Source organism: Symsagittifera roscoffensis, chromosome 6 (assembly GCF_963678635.1).
Source record: "Symsagittifera roscoffensis chromosome 6, txSymRosc1.1, whole genome shotgun sequence".
NCBI lineage: Eukaryota > Metazoa > Xenacoelomorpha > Acoela > Convolutidae > Symsagittifera > Symsagittifera roscoffensis.
In genome coordinates this window covers 59,252,972-59,270,525 of record NC_087067.1, presented here as the reverse complement: position 1 = coordinate 59,270,525, position 17,554 = coordinate 59,252,972, and the positions used below count along the sequence as shown (strand labels likewise).

The 17,554-nt window shown below is 39.3% G+C and overlaps 1 protein-coding gene across 2 annotated transcripts; it reads right to left on the bottom strand.

The window, feature by feature from the left end:
* Positions 1-8,486: 8,486 nt before the first annotated feature.
* Positions 8,487-15,949, bottom strand: LOC134848501 (kinesin-like protein KIF27). 2 transcript variants are annotated; one of them, XM_063865976.1, is made up of 7 exons: positions 15,848-15,943; positions 15,462-15,607; positions 14,617-14,793; positions 11,304-11,476; positions 10,881-11,028; positions 10,147-10,283; positions 8,487-9,583 (listed from the first exon to the last, which is right to left on the bottom strand). In XM_063865976.1, the coding sequence occupies exons 1-4, from the start codon at positions 15,936-15,938 to the stop codon at positions 11,444-11,446; spliced, it is 447 nt and encodes a 148-aa protein (XP_063722046.1). In that variant the 5' UTR covers positions 15,939-15,943; the 3' UTR covers positions 8,487-9,583; positions 10,147-10,283; positions 10,881-11,028; positions 11,304-11,443. The 2 variants fall into 2 exon arrangements, with proteins under 2 accessions (XP_063722046.1, XP_063722045.1); XM_063865975.1 differs by having other exon boundaries at positions 8,495-9,583; positions 15,848-15,949.
* Positions 15,950-17,554: the final 1,605 nt, after the last annotated feature.

Here is a 17,554-nt window from a genome sequence, read left to right as displayed (position 1 = left end):
ATCAATAGTGTACAAAATCTTATTAATCTTAGATAAGAACAACATGGCAGTGAAATGGGGGAAATACGCATTTTTTAAATCTGACATCGAATGGCTTGGCTTGAAGATCTCAGGCAATGGAGTACGACCGTTGGTCGGTAAAGCCGACGCAATAAAAAATTTGCCAACCCCGAAGAATATTTCTGAACTTCGCTCATTTTTCGGCTCTTCTTAATTAACGTTCTTAATTCATTTACTTCCTTTTAACGTTTTAACATTTAAGCTTATGTACATACCGTGTACATATAGACACATAGAATTAGATTAGTTTATTATGGCGCAGTCAAATGATTCGAACGTGCGTGGAATTCCCCCCTTTTGGCCTAATCACACTCTAGAGCCACCGCATGCCTGGACCCAATGGAGCGACCAATTCCAATTGGCGATCATTGCGAAAGAAAATCTGGATTTAGAGAGCCTACATGGACCAGAGATACCGGAGACGCAAATTCCAATTTTGGAACAGGCGACAGGCAGCGAGTCGGACGCGGAAAAAGCCAACAGAGAGAGCAGGAACAAAAGCACAATGAAACAGTACGAATCCGCAGAAGAGAAACGGATCAACGAAGAGAAAAGAAAATTTAATGGAATGAGACGAACGGAGGCGGACAAGAAACTGCGATCAATTTTATTTTTAGCCCTAGGGAGCGAAGGAAAAAGAGTTTTTACACAAAAGAACCCGAGAGTCAAGATTCTAGCAATATCGTTCTCTGATTTCTGGACTCTACTAGACTCAGCATTTAACAAACCGCCCAATATTACGTTCGAAAGATATAAACTACTAAATCGAAAGCAAAAAGATCGTGAGTCGTACGAACAATTCTGGGGAGCACTGACGGACCTAGCCAGCACGTGCAACATCAAGGAATCCGACGAGGCAGAATGGATAAGGGATATCTTCATTTGCAATATGAAGAACACAGACACCCAGAGGAAGCTATTTTCAGCTACCATAAGCCCGTCGGAAGCACTTAACCAAGCCCCAATCGATGAAAAGGGATATTTTAACCACCAGAAACTGACAAATATGTCACGGTCATCGACCAACGGGACAACTTTTAAATCTTTCAGTAACCACAATCATATCAAAAAGGAACCAAGCTTAAACATCGAAAGGAGTAATTCGTGCATGAAATGCGGAAATACATTTACGAAAGGGCACTTAAACGTTTACACACCTCTGGAAAGTTCGTGGATGGAAGAAAAAGAATCGTGCGACGTGATAAATGCGTGGAATGAGTACCGACAGAGTGACGATGACGACTTCTCGGTGTTGAGTGTCAGAACTATTTACGACAATAATGGTCTTGAAACAAAGAAACTCCTGAACCTAGGCATCGGCTGGGACATGATTGTAAATATGAACATACCGGTAGATTCAGCAAGCCCTGTAAGCTTTTTAAAACAGAATGTTCTACATGAATTTAAACTAAGATACCCAAATCTCAAGATACACCCAGTGGAGAAAAGAATAAAAAACCTATACTGCGGATTCACCAACGATACGATCAATATTTTGGGAAAAATAATTGTCAGAACACAGTCCAATGGGTGGATCAGCGAAGAAACCCCATTCTTCATAACCGGCGGACACGAGCGTAACATATTGGGGAACGACAATTTACCCAAACTGGGCATAGAAATATCGCAGAGGAAACGCCCCTAACCAATCTGCATGGTCAATCAACCCACACTCGAGAGTGAGTACAAAAACTTACCTTCTTTATCAGACAACATTTTTAATGAGTTTAAGAACTTATTCACTAGAGTGGGGAAAATACCTAACGATCGGAAGGTAACCCATTTTCACACACCTTTTAAACCAATACAGTCCAAAGGGAGAAGAGTACCACTCCATTTACTCGCGGCAGTGAACGAAGAGTCAAAACGAATGGAAAAAGAAGGTCACATAATAAAATTAGAGAAATGTGACGAAGATTGCTTCATCAGTCCAATTGAAATCACTCGGAAAAAGGATAGTAGGCGGCGAAACGACAGGAACGTATCGGTTTCTAACAGGATTTTACGGAATAGGAGACATGCCCAATGAATTCCAACGGGTCATGGACTCAATGTTGAAAAATATCCCGTTTGCAAAATGTTACATAGACGACATCCTGGTAGCCTCGCGTGGATCGCTGGAAGAACACAAATCAATAGTGTACAAAATTTTATTAATCTTAGATAAGAACAACATGGCAGTGAAATTGGGGAAATACGCATTTTTTAAATCTGACATCGAATGGCTTGGCTTGAAGATCTCAGGCAATGGAGTACGACCGTTGGTCGGTAAAGCCGACGCAATAAAAAATTTGCCAACCCCGAAGAATATTTCTGAACTTCGCTCATTTTTCGGCTCTTCTTAATTAACGTTCTTAATTCAACTACTTCCTTTTAACGTTTTAACATTTAAGCTTATGTACATACCGTGTACATATAGACACATAGAATTAGATTAGTTTATTATGGCGCAGTCAAATGATTCGAACGTGCGTGGAATTCCCCCCTTTTGGCCTAATCACACTCTAGAGCCACCGCATGCCTGGACCCAATGGAGCGACCAATTCCAATTGGCGATCATTGCGAAAGAAAATCTGGATTTAGAGAGCCTACATGGACCAGAGATACCGGAGACGCAAATTCCAATTTTGGAACAGGCGACAGGCAGCGAGTCGGATGCGGAAAAAGCCAACAGAGAGAGCAGGAACAAAAGCACAATGAAACAGTACGAATCCGCAGAAGAGAAACGGATCATCGAAGAGAAAAGAAAATTTAATGGAATGAGACGAACGGAGGCGGACAAGAAACTGCGATCAATTTTATTTTTAGCCCTAGGGAGCGAAGGAAAAAGAGTTTTTACACAAAAGAACCCGAGAGTCAAGATTCTAGCAATATCGTTCTCTGATTTCTGGACTCTACTAGACTCAGCATTTAAAAAACCGCCCAATATTACGTTCGAAAGATATAAACTACTAAATCGAAAGCAAAAAGATCGTGAGTCGTACGAACAATTCTGGGGAGCACTGACGGACCTAGCCAGCACGTGCAACATCAAGGAATCCGACGAGGCAGAATGGATAAGGGATATCTTCATTTGCAATATGAAGAACACAGACACCCAGAGGAAGCTACTTTCAGCTACCATAAGCCCGTCGGAAGCACTTAACCAAGCCCCAATCGATGAAAAGGGATATTTTAACCACCAGAAACTGACAAATATGTCACGGTCATCGACCAACGGGACAACTTTTAAAACTTTTAGTAACCACAATCATATCAAAAAGGAACCAAGCTTAAACATCGAAAGGAGTAATTCGTGCATGAAATGCGGAAATACATTTACGAAAGGGCACTTAAACGTTTACACACCTCTGGAAAGTTCGTGGATGGAAGAAAAAGAATCGTGGGACGTGATAAATGCGTGGAATGAGTACCGACAGAGTGACGATGACGACTTCTCGGTGTTGAGTGTCAGAACTATTTACGACAATAATGGTCTTGAAACAAAGAAACTCCTGAACCTAGGCATCGGCTGGGACATGATTGTAAATATGAACATACCGGTAGATTCAGCAAGCCCTGTAAGCTTTTTAAAACAGAATGTTCTACATGAATTTAAACTAAGATACCCAAATCTCAAGATACACCCAGTGGAGAAAAGAATAAAAAACCTATACTGCGGATTCACCAACGATACGATCAATATTTTGGGAAAAATAATTGTCAGAACACAGTCCAATGGGTGGATCAGCGAAGAAACCCCATTCTTCATAACCGGCGGACACGAGCGTAACATATTGGGGAACGACAATTTACCCAAACTGGGCATAGAAATATCGCAGAGGAAACGCCCCTAACCAATCTGCATGGTCAATCAACCCACACTCGAGAGTGAGTACAAAAACTTACCTTCTTTATCAGACAACATTTTTAATGAGTTTAAGAACTTATTCACTAGAGTGGGGAAAATACCTAACGATCGGAAGGTAACCCATTTTCACACACCTTTTAAACCAATACAGTCCAAAGGGAGAAGAGTACCACTCCATTTACTCGCGGTAGTGAACGAAGAGTCAAAAAGAATGGAAAAAGAAGGTCACATAATAAAATTAGAGAAATGTGACGAAGATTGCTTCATCAGTCCAATTGAAATCACTCGGAAAAAGGATACTTCAATAAAACTGGCACTGGATTCCAAGCTTTTAAATGATCAAATTTTTAAAAATAAGTATCAAATGCCGAATATCCATGAACTGATTGATCACGTGGCACTCCAAATTTCAGAAAAACCCAACGGGCGAGTGTGGTTTAGTAACTTAGATCTGAAAAACGCCTATAGCCAACTTCAACTTTGCAATCAAACAAAAAAACAGTGCAATTTTAGCATAGTAGGCGGCGAAACGACAGGAACGTATCGGTTTCTAACAGGATTTTACGGAATAGGAGACATGCCCAATGAATTCCAACGGGTCATGGCCTCAATGTTGAAAAATATCCCGTTTGCAAAATGTTACATAGACGACATCCTGGTAGCCTCGCGTGGATCGCTGGAAGAACACAAATCAATAGTGTACAAAATTTTATCAATCTTAGATAAGAACAACATGGCAGTGAAATGGGGGAAATGCGCATTTTTTAAATCTGACATCGAATGGCTTGGCTTGAAGATCTCAGGCAATGGAAAACGACCGTTGGTCGGTAAAGCCGACGCAATAAAAAATTTGCCAACCCCGAAGAATATTTCTGAACTTCGCTCATTTTTCGGCTCAATAAACCAATATGTAAAATTCGTCCCTAATTTATCCACGCTAAGCTCTCCTCTTCGACCTCTTCTAAAGAAAAAATCGCTATACAAATGGGATACCAGCCATTCAATAGCGTTTGAGAAGTTAAAAACGGAAATTGTAAATATTGCAGAAAACAGCCATTTTGATATAAAAGAGAAGACAAGACTAACAACGGACGCTTCACATAGCGGACTAGGGGCTACCCTAGAACAATTACAGGACGACCAGTGGAAAACAATCGCGTTTGCATCCAGATTTTGAAACAACCATGAAATGAAATATTCTACCAACGAATTAGAGTTGCTGGGAGTCGTATGGGCTGCAGAACATTTCAGAAACTACCTGTACGGAACAGAATTCCAAATAGTAACTGACCACAAAGCGTTACTATCAGCACTTTCAGCAAATCATGGCAATAAAACGATGCACAGCCGATTGACCCGCTGGGTAAACAGACTCTTACCTTTCAATTTTAAAATTTCACATTTACCAGGAAAGGACATGGGCTTTACGGACCTTTTATCTAGACTTCCTTCGGGCAAAGCCCTTCCAATTTCACATTATGACGACGAATTTGTAGTCGCTTCATTCGACAGAATTCAGAACCTTTTATCGACTAATAAAGATTCTAAATTACTTACTGTAAATTCTGTAGATAGACCAGCGGTCGCTGTAAATACTAATTCACGAGTTAATACAATCCCATCGGGAAACGAAAATTCAAGCGACGTGATTGGTCAAAATCAGTTAATAGCTCTTTAGCTTTACTCAATCTCAAGATTATTGCTGCTATCATATCTTGTATCGCTCAGTCGATAAAAATTTGCCACAATAATCATTCTCGGACAGAAAATTGTACTACAATTTGCCAACCAGTTGATAATTCTACATTTAATTTTAAAAGTATTACCTTTTCGGACAAAGTCCTTTTACATTTCTTACTACTAAACAGACACTTCGTACCATCTAACAAGAAAAAACAAGAACTCCCAATGGACAAAGTGAACGAACCCCTTTTGATCATCCCCGAAGAACATAATATTGCTCTCAAATGCCACCCGACCACGCAGATCTCTTAAGAAGATATAAGGCTGATCTGAATTTACCGAATTCTCCAATTCGCCCAGAAAACCACTGTTCGAAGAAATTGCTGCAGATCATGACTAGAGAAGACAAGGTGCTGTGGGATCTGATAGAGACGAAAAAGAGGAATCGACCGATGGGCATACACGGGACTTACATGAAGAACTACACTAAAGATTTACAAGTGAAGGACGAGCTACTCTTTTTTGACAACAAACTAGTCGTCCCAGCTACCATCAGGGGAACTTTTAATTCAATGTTACACGAGACTCACCCAGGACAGTTCGGGATGAAATCCCTCGCCGAATTTTTGTGGTGGCCACATATTTACCGGGAAATTTATCATCAAGGGAGAACATGTACCCAATGTTTAAAAGCGGGTAAGAACATTAAAGTGATACTAGGCACCCATAATATTTCGAAACTTCCGACGTTGACATTCGCGAACGAAGAAATTAATTTGGATTTTGCGGGACCGTTGGATGCTAGCTGGGGTAACAACAAATACATTCTTCTTTGTATCGACCGCTACACTAAGTTTCCTTCGGCCAAGATTGTCAATAACACCTCTACAAGAAACGTAATTTCATTCCTAAACGATTACTGTCATCTTCACGGATTCCCAAGAAAAATTAGAGTCGACCATGGGTCATGCCTTCTTTCACATGATTTCAAAAACTTCTGCGATAAATTTAATATAGACATCATTTACTGCACTGTCGGAGACCACAGATCCAACGGGCTAGTGGAAAGACTAGTATACACAATTAAATCGAAATTACTGGCAATGTCATTCGAAGTACCTAAACCATCTCTAAACGATTCGATCGAGAAAATCATCTGGAATCTCAGAATCTCAAAACAAACGGCGATCGGCTGTACTCCGTTTGAAAAGCATTTTAATAGAGTAGCGAACACTAGGTGGAAAAATCTTATGTCCAATATTGACTATTTAGATAAAGGAAAGGCTATATTGTCCAAAGAGCGGGCTACTAACTGGGAACTACACGACGGGGCAGAAGATGGCTATTTGGACGAGGAAAAGGACAGCACGTCGGACCCAGAAGAAAACTTGCCATTAGCTAGGACGTTCAGCCTACACACTATCCCGGACGACACTACCCGAACTTCAGATCCACTGGGAAAAAGAAAAGCAGTAACGGGAGGTAACTTATATAGAAAGGTGTCTAACAGGAAAAATAGGGACCCTTATTTTAATCTGGTTAAGAAGGATATCATCGATTCTTCAGAGCACACAGTTACCCTCGACAACGGTCACGTTTTACGTAAATCGGATCTGGCTATAAAAGGAAAAATACTCCCAGGGCCCAAAAAGATAATAGTGAATCAGACACCCACTGGACATAATACTCATATTCATTCGAGTTTAGCTGGGAAGAGGAAACTCTCTCCACCGAAGAAAGCTGGATCGACAACAGCCGGCCACTCGAGACAAGGCACCCCGAGAACGGAGATTATCAGATCAGGGACTAGCGCACCGACCGCGAGCTCGGCCACTCAAGACTCTCCAAAACTTTCTTCAGGTTCATCTTCCTTAAATCTAGATTCGTGGGACGGGATAATCGAGGATTACTTTGACGATGTGACCACTAATAACGTACCTCAAAACCCCCATACCGAGTCTAATCAGGGCTTAAGTATTACAGGTCATGTCGAATCCCCACTATTGAGTTCAGAAGGGACAGAGAACAACGACCCACTGGAGATTGTGGTCATACACGACGCGAATACTAGTGAAGGATCACAGGACAACCCTATTATGATAGACAGTATTCCGGAACAGACGATCAGTGTGACTCCAAAGACCCGAATTTCTAGACGACGCACAAATGTGGGCCCCCACAATTTTACGGAAATCGGAGATTTATAGACGTGGTGCAAGAGAAAGACGACCTAGGGGCGCCAACTTCTGTATTTTCTCAGGCACCGGAATTTCCTACTTTATCGGTCAACTCTCCTTCTGACCTTTTGACTCCATTAGCGGAGGCACCCCCCAGACAGATCCTAGTCGCAGAAACTACGTTGTCATGGTCTTCAAGGAACTCCCTCCCGAGGGGCAGACTTGCAACGTCAACCACGAAGACTCAACTCCACGAGAATTCTTCAAACTCAAACTTATCTTACCCGACCTCAAAGGACCCTTCATTAGAGATGGACAACTATAGTGAGATCTCATCAACTATAGATTCAGAAGTGAGAGCGAAATTGGATGAGTTTGAGAACCAATTCTTGTAATCGACATAACAATTCAAACTTAACAAAACAATTCTGTAATCCATATTTTCCGCCGGACTTTTTAATTTCACCTGTAGATACAATTGTACATGTTAATGTACATGTTGTGGATTAGTTTTATTTGGTTAGTTACCGTATTCTGTAAAAATTGTAATTCTGTATAGACACCTGTACATTGCTACATTCTCTTTCAATTTGTGGATTTTATTTTGCCGCTGTGTATTTACCCTCTGGGCGCAGTTTGTAAAATTCTTCCATTTTCTGAGGGGGAAAAAGGGTGTATATAGAGTTATATAGTTAGTTTGCAATTTCATTTTTTTTTCCCGGTGGGAAATGTTGTGATTTGTTTTTAGTATGTTATAATGACCTTCGGTATTTAAATTAATACCAGTTTAGTTACGACCATCGGTCGATATGAACGGAAGTTCAGTTGTCCTTTTTAACGTTCTTAATTCAACTACTTCCTTTTAACGTTTTAACATTTAAGCTTATGTACATACCGTGTACATTTAGACACATAGAATTAGATTAGTTTATTAAAGGGATCCATTTGAAGCCTTCGGATCATTCGCACTTGCAAGTCCAGAAGCTGCAAGTTCGCGCAATTATTTTTTCAGATCGCGACTTGTGGTTTTGTAGTAGAACAACTCTCTTTCCAAATCTTAAATCTTCACCTCCATAACAGGGTCCGTTGCCATTTTTGCTGTCAGTTCTTCGCTGTTAGCTTGCTTGCTAGCTGTAGCTTGTATTTGCTTCAGAAGCAACTGCATCTTATTCTTATACTCTTTAATTATGTCGGAGTCCTACGGTCGAAGTCACTTTTGCTCTGATGGACAGCGTGTTGTAAGCTTCGAATGACTTTTTCCTGCTCGTCAACTTTAACTAGCAGCTCATTCTCCTGAAGAGTCAAATTTTTCTCAGTCTCTTTAAGATCTACTACCTTTTTGAAATAAGTTGTCAGTAATGTTTATGAGTCCTGGTCGTTCCATTTGATACAATTAGGCTCGGAGAACTCTTCCAAAGCCTCCACTTTCTCTTGATAAGTGGAAATTTGCTCCGAATTGAAATCGATTGCAGCTTCTAGCATTTCTACTGCCTCTTCCAATTCGGTTAGTTTACGTTCGTCATTATCTCCCAAAATACGTCCTTCTCTAATCTGTTCGTCAATTACGTCACGCTTGTTCAGCAAATCGTCTCTTTGTTTGGCCAAGTCATTCAAAACGTCTTCCTTGTCGCCTCTGGCAGTTGCCATTTCGATACTGGCGTCCAGTCGTCCAACTTTGCCTACTAGTTCCAAAGCCTGGCCAGACAACATCTGACTGGCACGAAGTTTCTTCACCTCTATTTGGGTTTTCTCCATGATCGCATTTTCTTTTTCGGCCATCAGTTGTTCTTTTCTGGCTGGCTCTTCCTCCAACCTAAGTTTCGAAATGACAAACAAAAGATTCAAGATCGAGGTACAAGAACGCTATTAATAATTCCCTAGAATTATCGTATCTCGTAAACAATCACCTCTATAATAACTACTAATGAATTTAAAGTCTTACAATTCAACTTAACGAAACCTTTTAACAACAACATGAAATTGACAATTTCAAGACGAAAGACACTCGCAGACAGTTTGACAGAACCTACTATAACTAAATCAACGGCTCATAACAAAATTTAAACTTGGTTGAAAAAATACACCTTTTCGCCGGAAAGGGCGTTATTTAAAGGCAAAAACACTGATAAAAGCAGATTAAGACAAGAAAATGAGCCAGAAAACAATCCAAAAAGTCAAAAGCCTATAAACTGACCAAAACTCTGATTGTTTGTCAAGTTTTTGTCAGAAATTTGAGAAGTGCATTTTCAGTTAATGCTAATGAAGTTTTTTGTAATTTAGTCGTTCTGCTATAAGGGATTCCTTTAAACCGTCTACAAAATATCTTTAACTTAAAATGAGCAGAAAAATAGTTTAACAAAATGTGGCCTCCCCTACTTGTTCAACATCTGTTTCTTCTGCATCAGCTTCTCCATCTCAACCTCCACTTCATTCATAGGCTGCTGTTGCCCCTGCTGTATTCCACTTCCGCTGGGGGAGAAATTAGGACGTCTACTCTTCCGCATCAAATTCACCTAGAATGCAACCACTTTTTTTATTACGGATTACGCTAGTTTTAAAGATACATGAAAAGTAAATTCTTTCTTTATTTGTTACATTTTTTTGCAACATGAACTTGTTCTAATTTTCCCATCTTTGAATTCATAGGAGTTGCGACTATCCTATGGAGATATTTTAGATATGTACATACAGCCACATACCAACCACACAGTCGTTATGTACATTTTTTCAAATTCAAAATCCGCTATCATAAAGACACGTCGATCAAGGTTGATCATATCATAAGGAAGCCGATACATTCACAATCCAGCTTGTATTTGAATATTCCAAAACAAAATCCATCTCGAAAAAACAAGGTCTGAACATTTTCACATTCATAACTTTTGAGCTAAGATAAATTACACCTGTAAATCAAATCCTAACTAACGCCAGTAAAACATAGAAAACATATGAAGAATTCAAAAGAAATTACGACCTTTGAGCGTAAGTATACTTGTTTCCTAACACAAACTGCTCCAAAGTCAAACATTGATTTAAAAAATGTAAATTTTTTGCGTTCTTTTTTGCAAATAAAACAAATCCGCTATTGTTGCAATATTTGGACTACTGACCTCTTCGTTCTTCCTCTTGAGTATCCAACTTGGTCTCCAACTCCTTCACTTTGTGTGTGTTGGCAATCATACCCTTCTCCATCAGTCTCTTCTGCACTTGGTCATACTGCGATCTCATCTTCTGCAGCTCCACCGTCAAGTCAGACACCTCAAATTACACCAACAACAAATAGATACAAATAGCTCATTAGGCCAAAGTGCACAAGCGAAAAACGTTAAAACACTGGAAGAAGTAGCAAATAACAAATAAGCAAATAGCAAGTCAAACTATTCTTCAGAAACAGAAGAGCAAAACAAAGAGTCAGGAACGGAAAAAACAAAAAACGAACAAATCAGTTTGTGCCAAAATTAAGATAACTTTCTCGTTGGCTACGAGGATTGTAGTGAAGCAAACGTGAATTTTGAGATTCTGAGTCAGATCACCTTTTTGTCGACTTGATTCTGAATGGAAGCTGCCAGATTAACTCCATCTTTGTTGCGGCCGGTTCTCTTTCCACTTGAAGCCCCACTGTTCTTATTGGACGTATTAGTATTAACATGGTCACCAGATCCCGAGTCTTCTTTCAGCAACTTCTTCGCCGATGAAGCCTCTTTCCCTAGTAATAATGACACACACAGACCTTCATCAACAAAGAGGCGAAGCAGAGCTTCGCACTACTTGCGATATAACACAAGTGTAGCATTGCAAGCTAGCGAATAGAAAATGAGACGGAAACCAATAAACCAAAAAACTATATTTTGACTAAGCCGGTAGCATAAGCCGAAAACGTTATATTCACACTTGGTAAATTGACAAGATAACAAAACCAGTCAATTAAATTAAGAATTGTTTAAATCAGAAAAAAATTCCAGCTTCGGAAACAAAGCCTACAGAAAATTAGCAGACGAACCGAACTTCTACAATTCGATTCATACCGTGGAAAAAACATTCTCATACATACTGCAAATAAGAACGAATATGGATTGTGTGCACTGGGTATATTAACAATACACAGAGTCGAAGCTGCCCTTCGCAATTACTAGCGAGGAAACGACAGAGCAGTAAAACTATATAGTGGAATAAGAAAACGTAGATACAATCTCGAATTAGTAAAACAATTGCTTTGCTCCGGATTCCAACCAACGACCTCAAGATTTGGACTTTCGCGTCCGTCCCTCTCAACCACGGACGCTAATCGATCGGCAAACACTAGCCATAAATTAGCAGAAGTCAGATGCAATGAAAATTCCACTGCGACAGATCGTGACTATAGCACAAGTGCAACCAACTGAGCACTTTTATTTGCAATTAGGACAGGAACGAAAACAGAGTCATACTAATACACGACGCTAACCGATCAGCAAACACTACCCACAAATTAGCAGAAATCAGATGCAATGAATTTTCCACTGCGACAGATCGTGACTAGAGCACAAGTTCAACCAACTGAGTACTTTAATTTGCAATTAAGATTGGAACGAAAACAGAGTCATACTAATACACGACGCCAACCTATCAGCAAACACTAGCCACAAATTAGCAGAAATCAGTTGCCAAGAAATTTCCACGGAGACAGATTGTGACTATAGCACAATTGCAACCAACTGAGCACTTTTATTTGCAATTAAGATGGGAACGAAAACAGAGTCATACTAATAGACGACGCTAACCGATCAGCAAACACTAGCCACAAATTAGCAGAAATCAGATGCAATGAATTTTCCACTGCGACAGATCGTGACTATAGCACAAGTTCAACCAACTGAGCACTTTTATTTGCAATTAAGATTGGAATGAAAACAGAGTCATACTAATACACGACGCTAACCGATCAGCAAACACTAGCCACAAATTAACAGAAATCAGTTGCCATGAAATTTCCACGGAGACAGATTGTGACTATAGCACAATTGCAACCAACTGAGCACTTTTATTTGCAATTAAGATTGGAACGAAAACAGAGTCATACTAATAGACGACGCTAACCGATCAGCAAACACTAGCCACAAATTAGCAGAAATCAGATGCAATGAATTTTCCACTGCGACAGATCGTGACTATAGCACAAGTTCAACCAACTGAGCACTTTTATTTGCAATTAAGATTGGAATGAAAACAGAGTCATACTAATACACGACGCCAACCTATCAGCAAACACTAGCCACAAATTAGCAGAAATCAGTTGCCAAGGAATTTCCACGGAGACAGATTGTGACTATAGCACAATTGCAACCAACTGAGTACTTTAATTTGCAATTAAGATTGGAACGAAAACAGAGTCATACTAATAGACGACGCCAACCTATCAGCAAACACTAGCCACAAATTAGCAGAAATCAGTTGCCAAGGAATTTCCACGGAGACAGATTGTGACTATAGCACAATTGCAACCAACTGAGCACTTTTATTTGCAATTAAGATTGGAATGAAAACAGAGTCATACTAATACACGACGCCAACCTATCAGCAAACACTAGCCACAAATTAGCAGAAATCAGTTGCCAAGGAATTTCCACGGAGACAGATTGTGACTATAGCACAATTGCAACCAACTGAGCACTTTTATTTGCAATTAAGATTGGAACGAAAACAGAGTCATACTAATAGACGACGCTAACCGATCAGCAAACACTAGCCACAAATTAGAACGCTCACAAAGAAAGGAAAGCGTCAATCTCGTGTGAAGTCACTGCGAGAAAGTCTGCAAATCTAGAGCTGGTCGGGCAGTGCACATAAGAAGAATGCACAGAGAGAACAACGTGGAACATACGTGCATCAAATGCCACGCCAAATTCCCAACGAAAACAAACCTGAAGAATCACGGGAAGCACTGTGCAATAAAATGATCTCCGCAACCAACCTAGCGAGACATATGACCAGGAGCTGTAGAAAGCGACATGGAGGACCCTAACAGGGTGAATACCAGAGAAAGAGAGAGAGAGAGAGAGAGAGAGAGAGAGAGTTTACGCGGAAAAATACTTCCCGATTACGAGACAATTGCTTCAATTAAACCAAACATCAATTGAACTGCCTCAAGAACTGATCAAGTTTTAAACTCATAGTGGTTAGATCATGTTCCGAGGTCTATTATAATCCGCACTCCTTGATGACCAGGCAGAGACGTATCAGAAGCAAAAAAAAATGCCGGGTGATTTCCGAGAGTTTGTCGCACTGTGGTTATAATAATAATAAATTGTTTGCAAATTAGATTCCATTCATTGTAAAAGTTACTATATTTACAACCAAATAAAATCTCCTTGCGAGAACGCCGTGGATTTATGCAGCCCTTTTCAGGCGCCTCTGATCCTGCTATGACTTCTGTTATTTTTTAATATCGATAGTTAATCAAGAAATCAAAAAAAAAAAGATTTAATGATTTAAAGAGGAAAAAAATTGAAACGAAAAAAGGGGAAAGTTTCAGCAGTATACCTACCCTTGACAGCAAATCTTTTTTTAAATACTAATTCTACTCGAAAATGAGTTTAAACAGTTGATTATTTCCTAGAATAAAAATTGTTCTGGTTAGCCATGAAAACTGAATCGCACATTCTGTAAACTGAGACCCTTTCTAGCGGACATATGGTTTAGTCTAGGTAGCAGGAAGCAGAACTTCACGTGCACAAGCAAGAAACAGAAAAGGAGCTCTATGATTTCAAGATGCTGTTTGAATGAAGCTTTAAACTTCGTATTAAATGTGCGACTTGAGTTGAAAAAGTGGCTTCGCGATATTGGAAGATAATTTAATAAACTGTTTACCTCCTCGGCACTGGAGCAGGAGACTTCCCGAGCATTGATCACAGTCGTGTTTCCTTTCTCGTCTTCTCGGATGTGGAGGTTCTTGAAGGGGTAGTTCTCACTATCCAGCAAATCATGCAACTCCTCTTTGTAGATCTCAATGAAGGATACCTTCACCGAAAACTGGTGATCCTTCTCCTAGCACAAAATACCAAATCAGATAACACTGGTGCGTTTTCCTAAGCGAACTCTGTAAAAGCGATTGAAAAGGCGATCCCAATACTCGTTTCACTTCACCCTGCAACCTAATTTCACCGATATTATAATAGCTCTGCGTGTGATGAAACTTTCAACCTCACAACATATGAAATTTACGACAATCATCTTTCGAGGTGACGCCCAACAAGAAATTGTAAATTATGACTGCTGTTTCTACTACTATTACTTGGCCAATGGGGCCAGATCCAAACTATAATTAATTATTGGCTATAATTTAGATATTTTATCCCTATAAAATATTTAAGACTAACCAATCATCATCCATCAAACTAACAACCCACTTATTTGTAAGTGCTGAAATTACTGTAATTTCAGCACCAGAGAGATTTGAATTTAACTTAGAAATTAGTTGGACTCTCCAAGAAGACTTTAGCAGCCGCAACAAACCAGTATACCCTAGATCTATTGAGCCTAGCAGAGACTAGTTAAACACCCTGAGACTAGAAAGTATAAGAGTAAGATTAAGATTGGTATTAGACTAAGAAGTTGCACGAATCTATCCGGCCGAAAATAAGATAGCATGACGAGCAGACGATGTACCCTATCCTAAATTACTCTATGAGTTAGACCCTAGAACATAAACTCACTCCCTGGCAGACAAAATCCATTTCTGCGAAGATGAAGTCGATCGAGCGGGGAACTATTCCCACATGAGATTCGTCATCCGACTCTCCTTCTATCGTGTGCGTCTTCCCCGACACAGTCTGTCCATACGCGAAGATAGTCCGGTAGCCTTGTACAAAAAAAGCTTTCGTTCTCAACAAAATTTGCACAAATTAACATGACATGTTGAGGTAATCAAACAGAGGCGAAAAATGTCATTAATGAATGAACTTTAATCATGCCGATCCATCTCACGCATTTAAAATAACGTACAAACTTAGTGCAACTAACTGCGGAAAGCTTAGGTTAAAAACGTGACGGCCTCGTAATACAACACAAGTTCTACTTGTTTAATGACACTGACACTGACCTTGGAAGAACTGTTTGATCAAGGGGACACAGAGTGTCTGGAACACGTCTACTTGGTCACGTCTACTTGCATTCCAGTCATTCCAAATCATTAAATTCATCTGAAAATTAACCACAAACTATCCAATCAGTTTCACTAGCGTGTAACGCTCAAAAAAGTGCATATATCGAACTAAAAAAAGGCATACATTAGGAATGAGATCTGCATCCTTTGAGTGTACTCTGATTGCACCCAATTACAGGGTAGGTAATTTCAATATCTCAAGTTATTTATTCAAGTTTTTTATTCAAACTTTGAAAAACAATAAAATTTTGTAAAGTTTTTATATCTAAGTTCTTTCGAAAAAATATAAAATTACATTCAAAGTCACGTCGGAAACTAAAAGCATTTGAGCAGTCGGGAATTTGAAATTCCGAGAAACTTCAAAAAAAACACAGAAAATGTCATCTCTAGAAAACGACAAAAATTTGAGCAGCCATATTTGCAGCAAGATTGGCAACCCCTGAGAGCACTCTGACAGCCCCCAACTACACGGTTGGTAATTTCAAACTTTTCAAGAAATTTAGGTTTCTAGTTTTTTTTGAAAAAACCACAAAAAACGTCAATGTCGATAACCACAAGGATCTGCGCTGTCATATTTGGAGGCAAGGTTCACAACCCCTGAAAGTTTCTTATAAATCATAAAACATGTCGTATCTCGAAAACTACACGGATTTGAGCAGCAAAATTTGGAGGCAGGATTCTCAATCCCTGATGGAAAGCTGATACCAACCAACTACAAGGTTGGTAATATCGAATTTTAACTAATTTTTAATTTGAGTTCTGAAAAAATCCAAAAAATCGTCGTATCTCGTAACCTAAAGGGATTTGGGCGATCATAATTGAAGGCCAAATTTGCCACTCCTGGAAAAACCTTGACAGCATCTCAATATTGGGTTGCTAATTATAAAAATTCCGTGAAAAAAACTCTGAAATCGAACTGGAAAATCGAAAAAATTTACATAAACCATTGCAATCACGATATAGCTTAAAAAAGAAAAATTACTTTCGTTAAATATGCAAAAGTACTACGTTGAAAAAAAATTAAACGTAGCGAGATAAAGAAGCCCGTATTTCAATATATAATAGATAGATACATATCATCATCGTAAATAACAAAAAAAATATATCTTAAAATTGCGACGACCAATTGCAGTTTAATGATTCTTCATTACTCAGAACTGGTGTTTTTCTTTAATCACATATGCAGAAGCTTGCATACTTTAAGCTAACTTTTTCACCAATTCGGCTCTCATAGAGATTTTTGTATTCCCTTTTTTTCAGGTTTTAATATATGAACAAACAATCGTTACAATGAGAAAGATGTTTTTCTATTCGTTGTTTGGCAAAACGACTTACTTTTCTCAAAGAAACACTTTAATTATGGATTTCCGGCAAGAATTAAGTCTACCGCCTTTGATAGTCGACTAATGATTCATAGTTCCGACTTTCGAAGACAGTGACGGAAGATTTGTGCTCGAGTGTGTTTTTTTCTCCCAAATAGTTTACTAGTAATTTGTAACGAGAATTTTATATCATTAAAAAGGTGCTGTTGTCCTGAGCTGAAATTTAGAAGATTCACCTGTGATCATTTTTTGTAAAGTTATGAGTTTTAAACGTCGCCAACTTGTCCAGTTTGACACAATTAACGCGCGATACATTCGCACT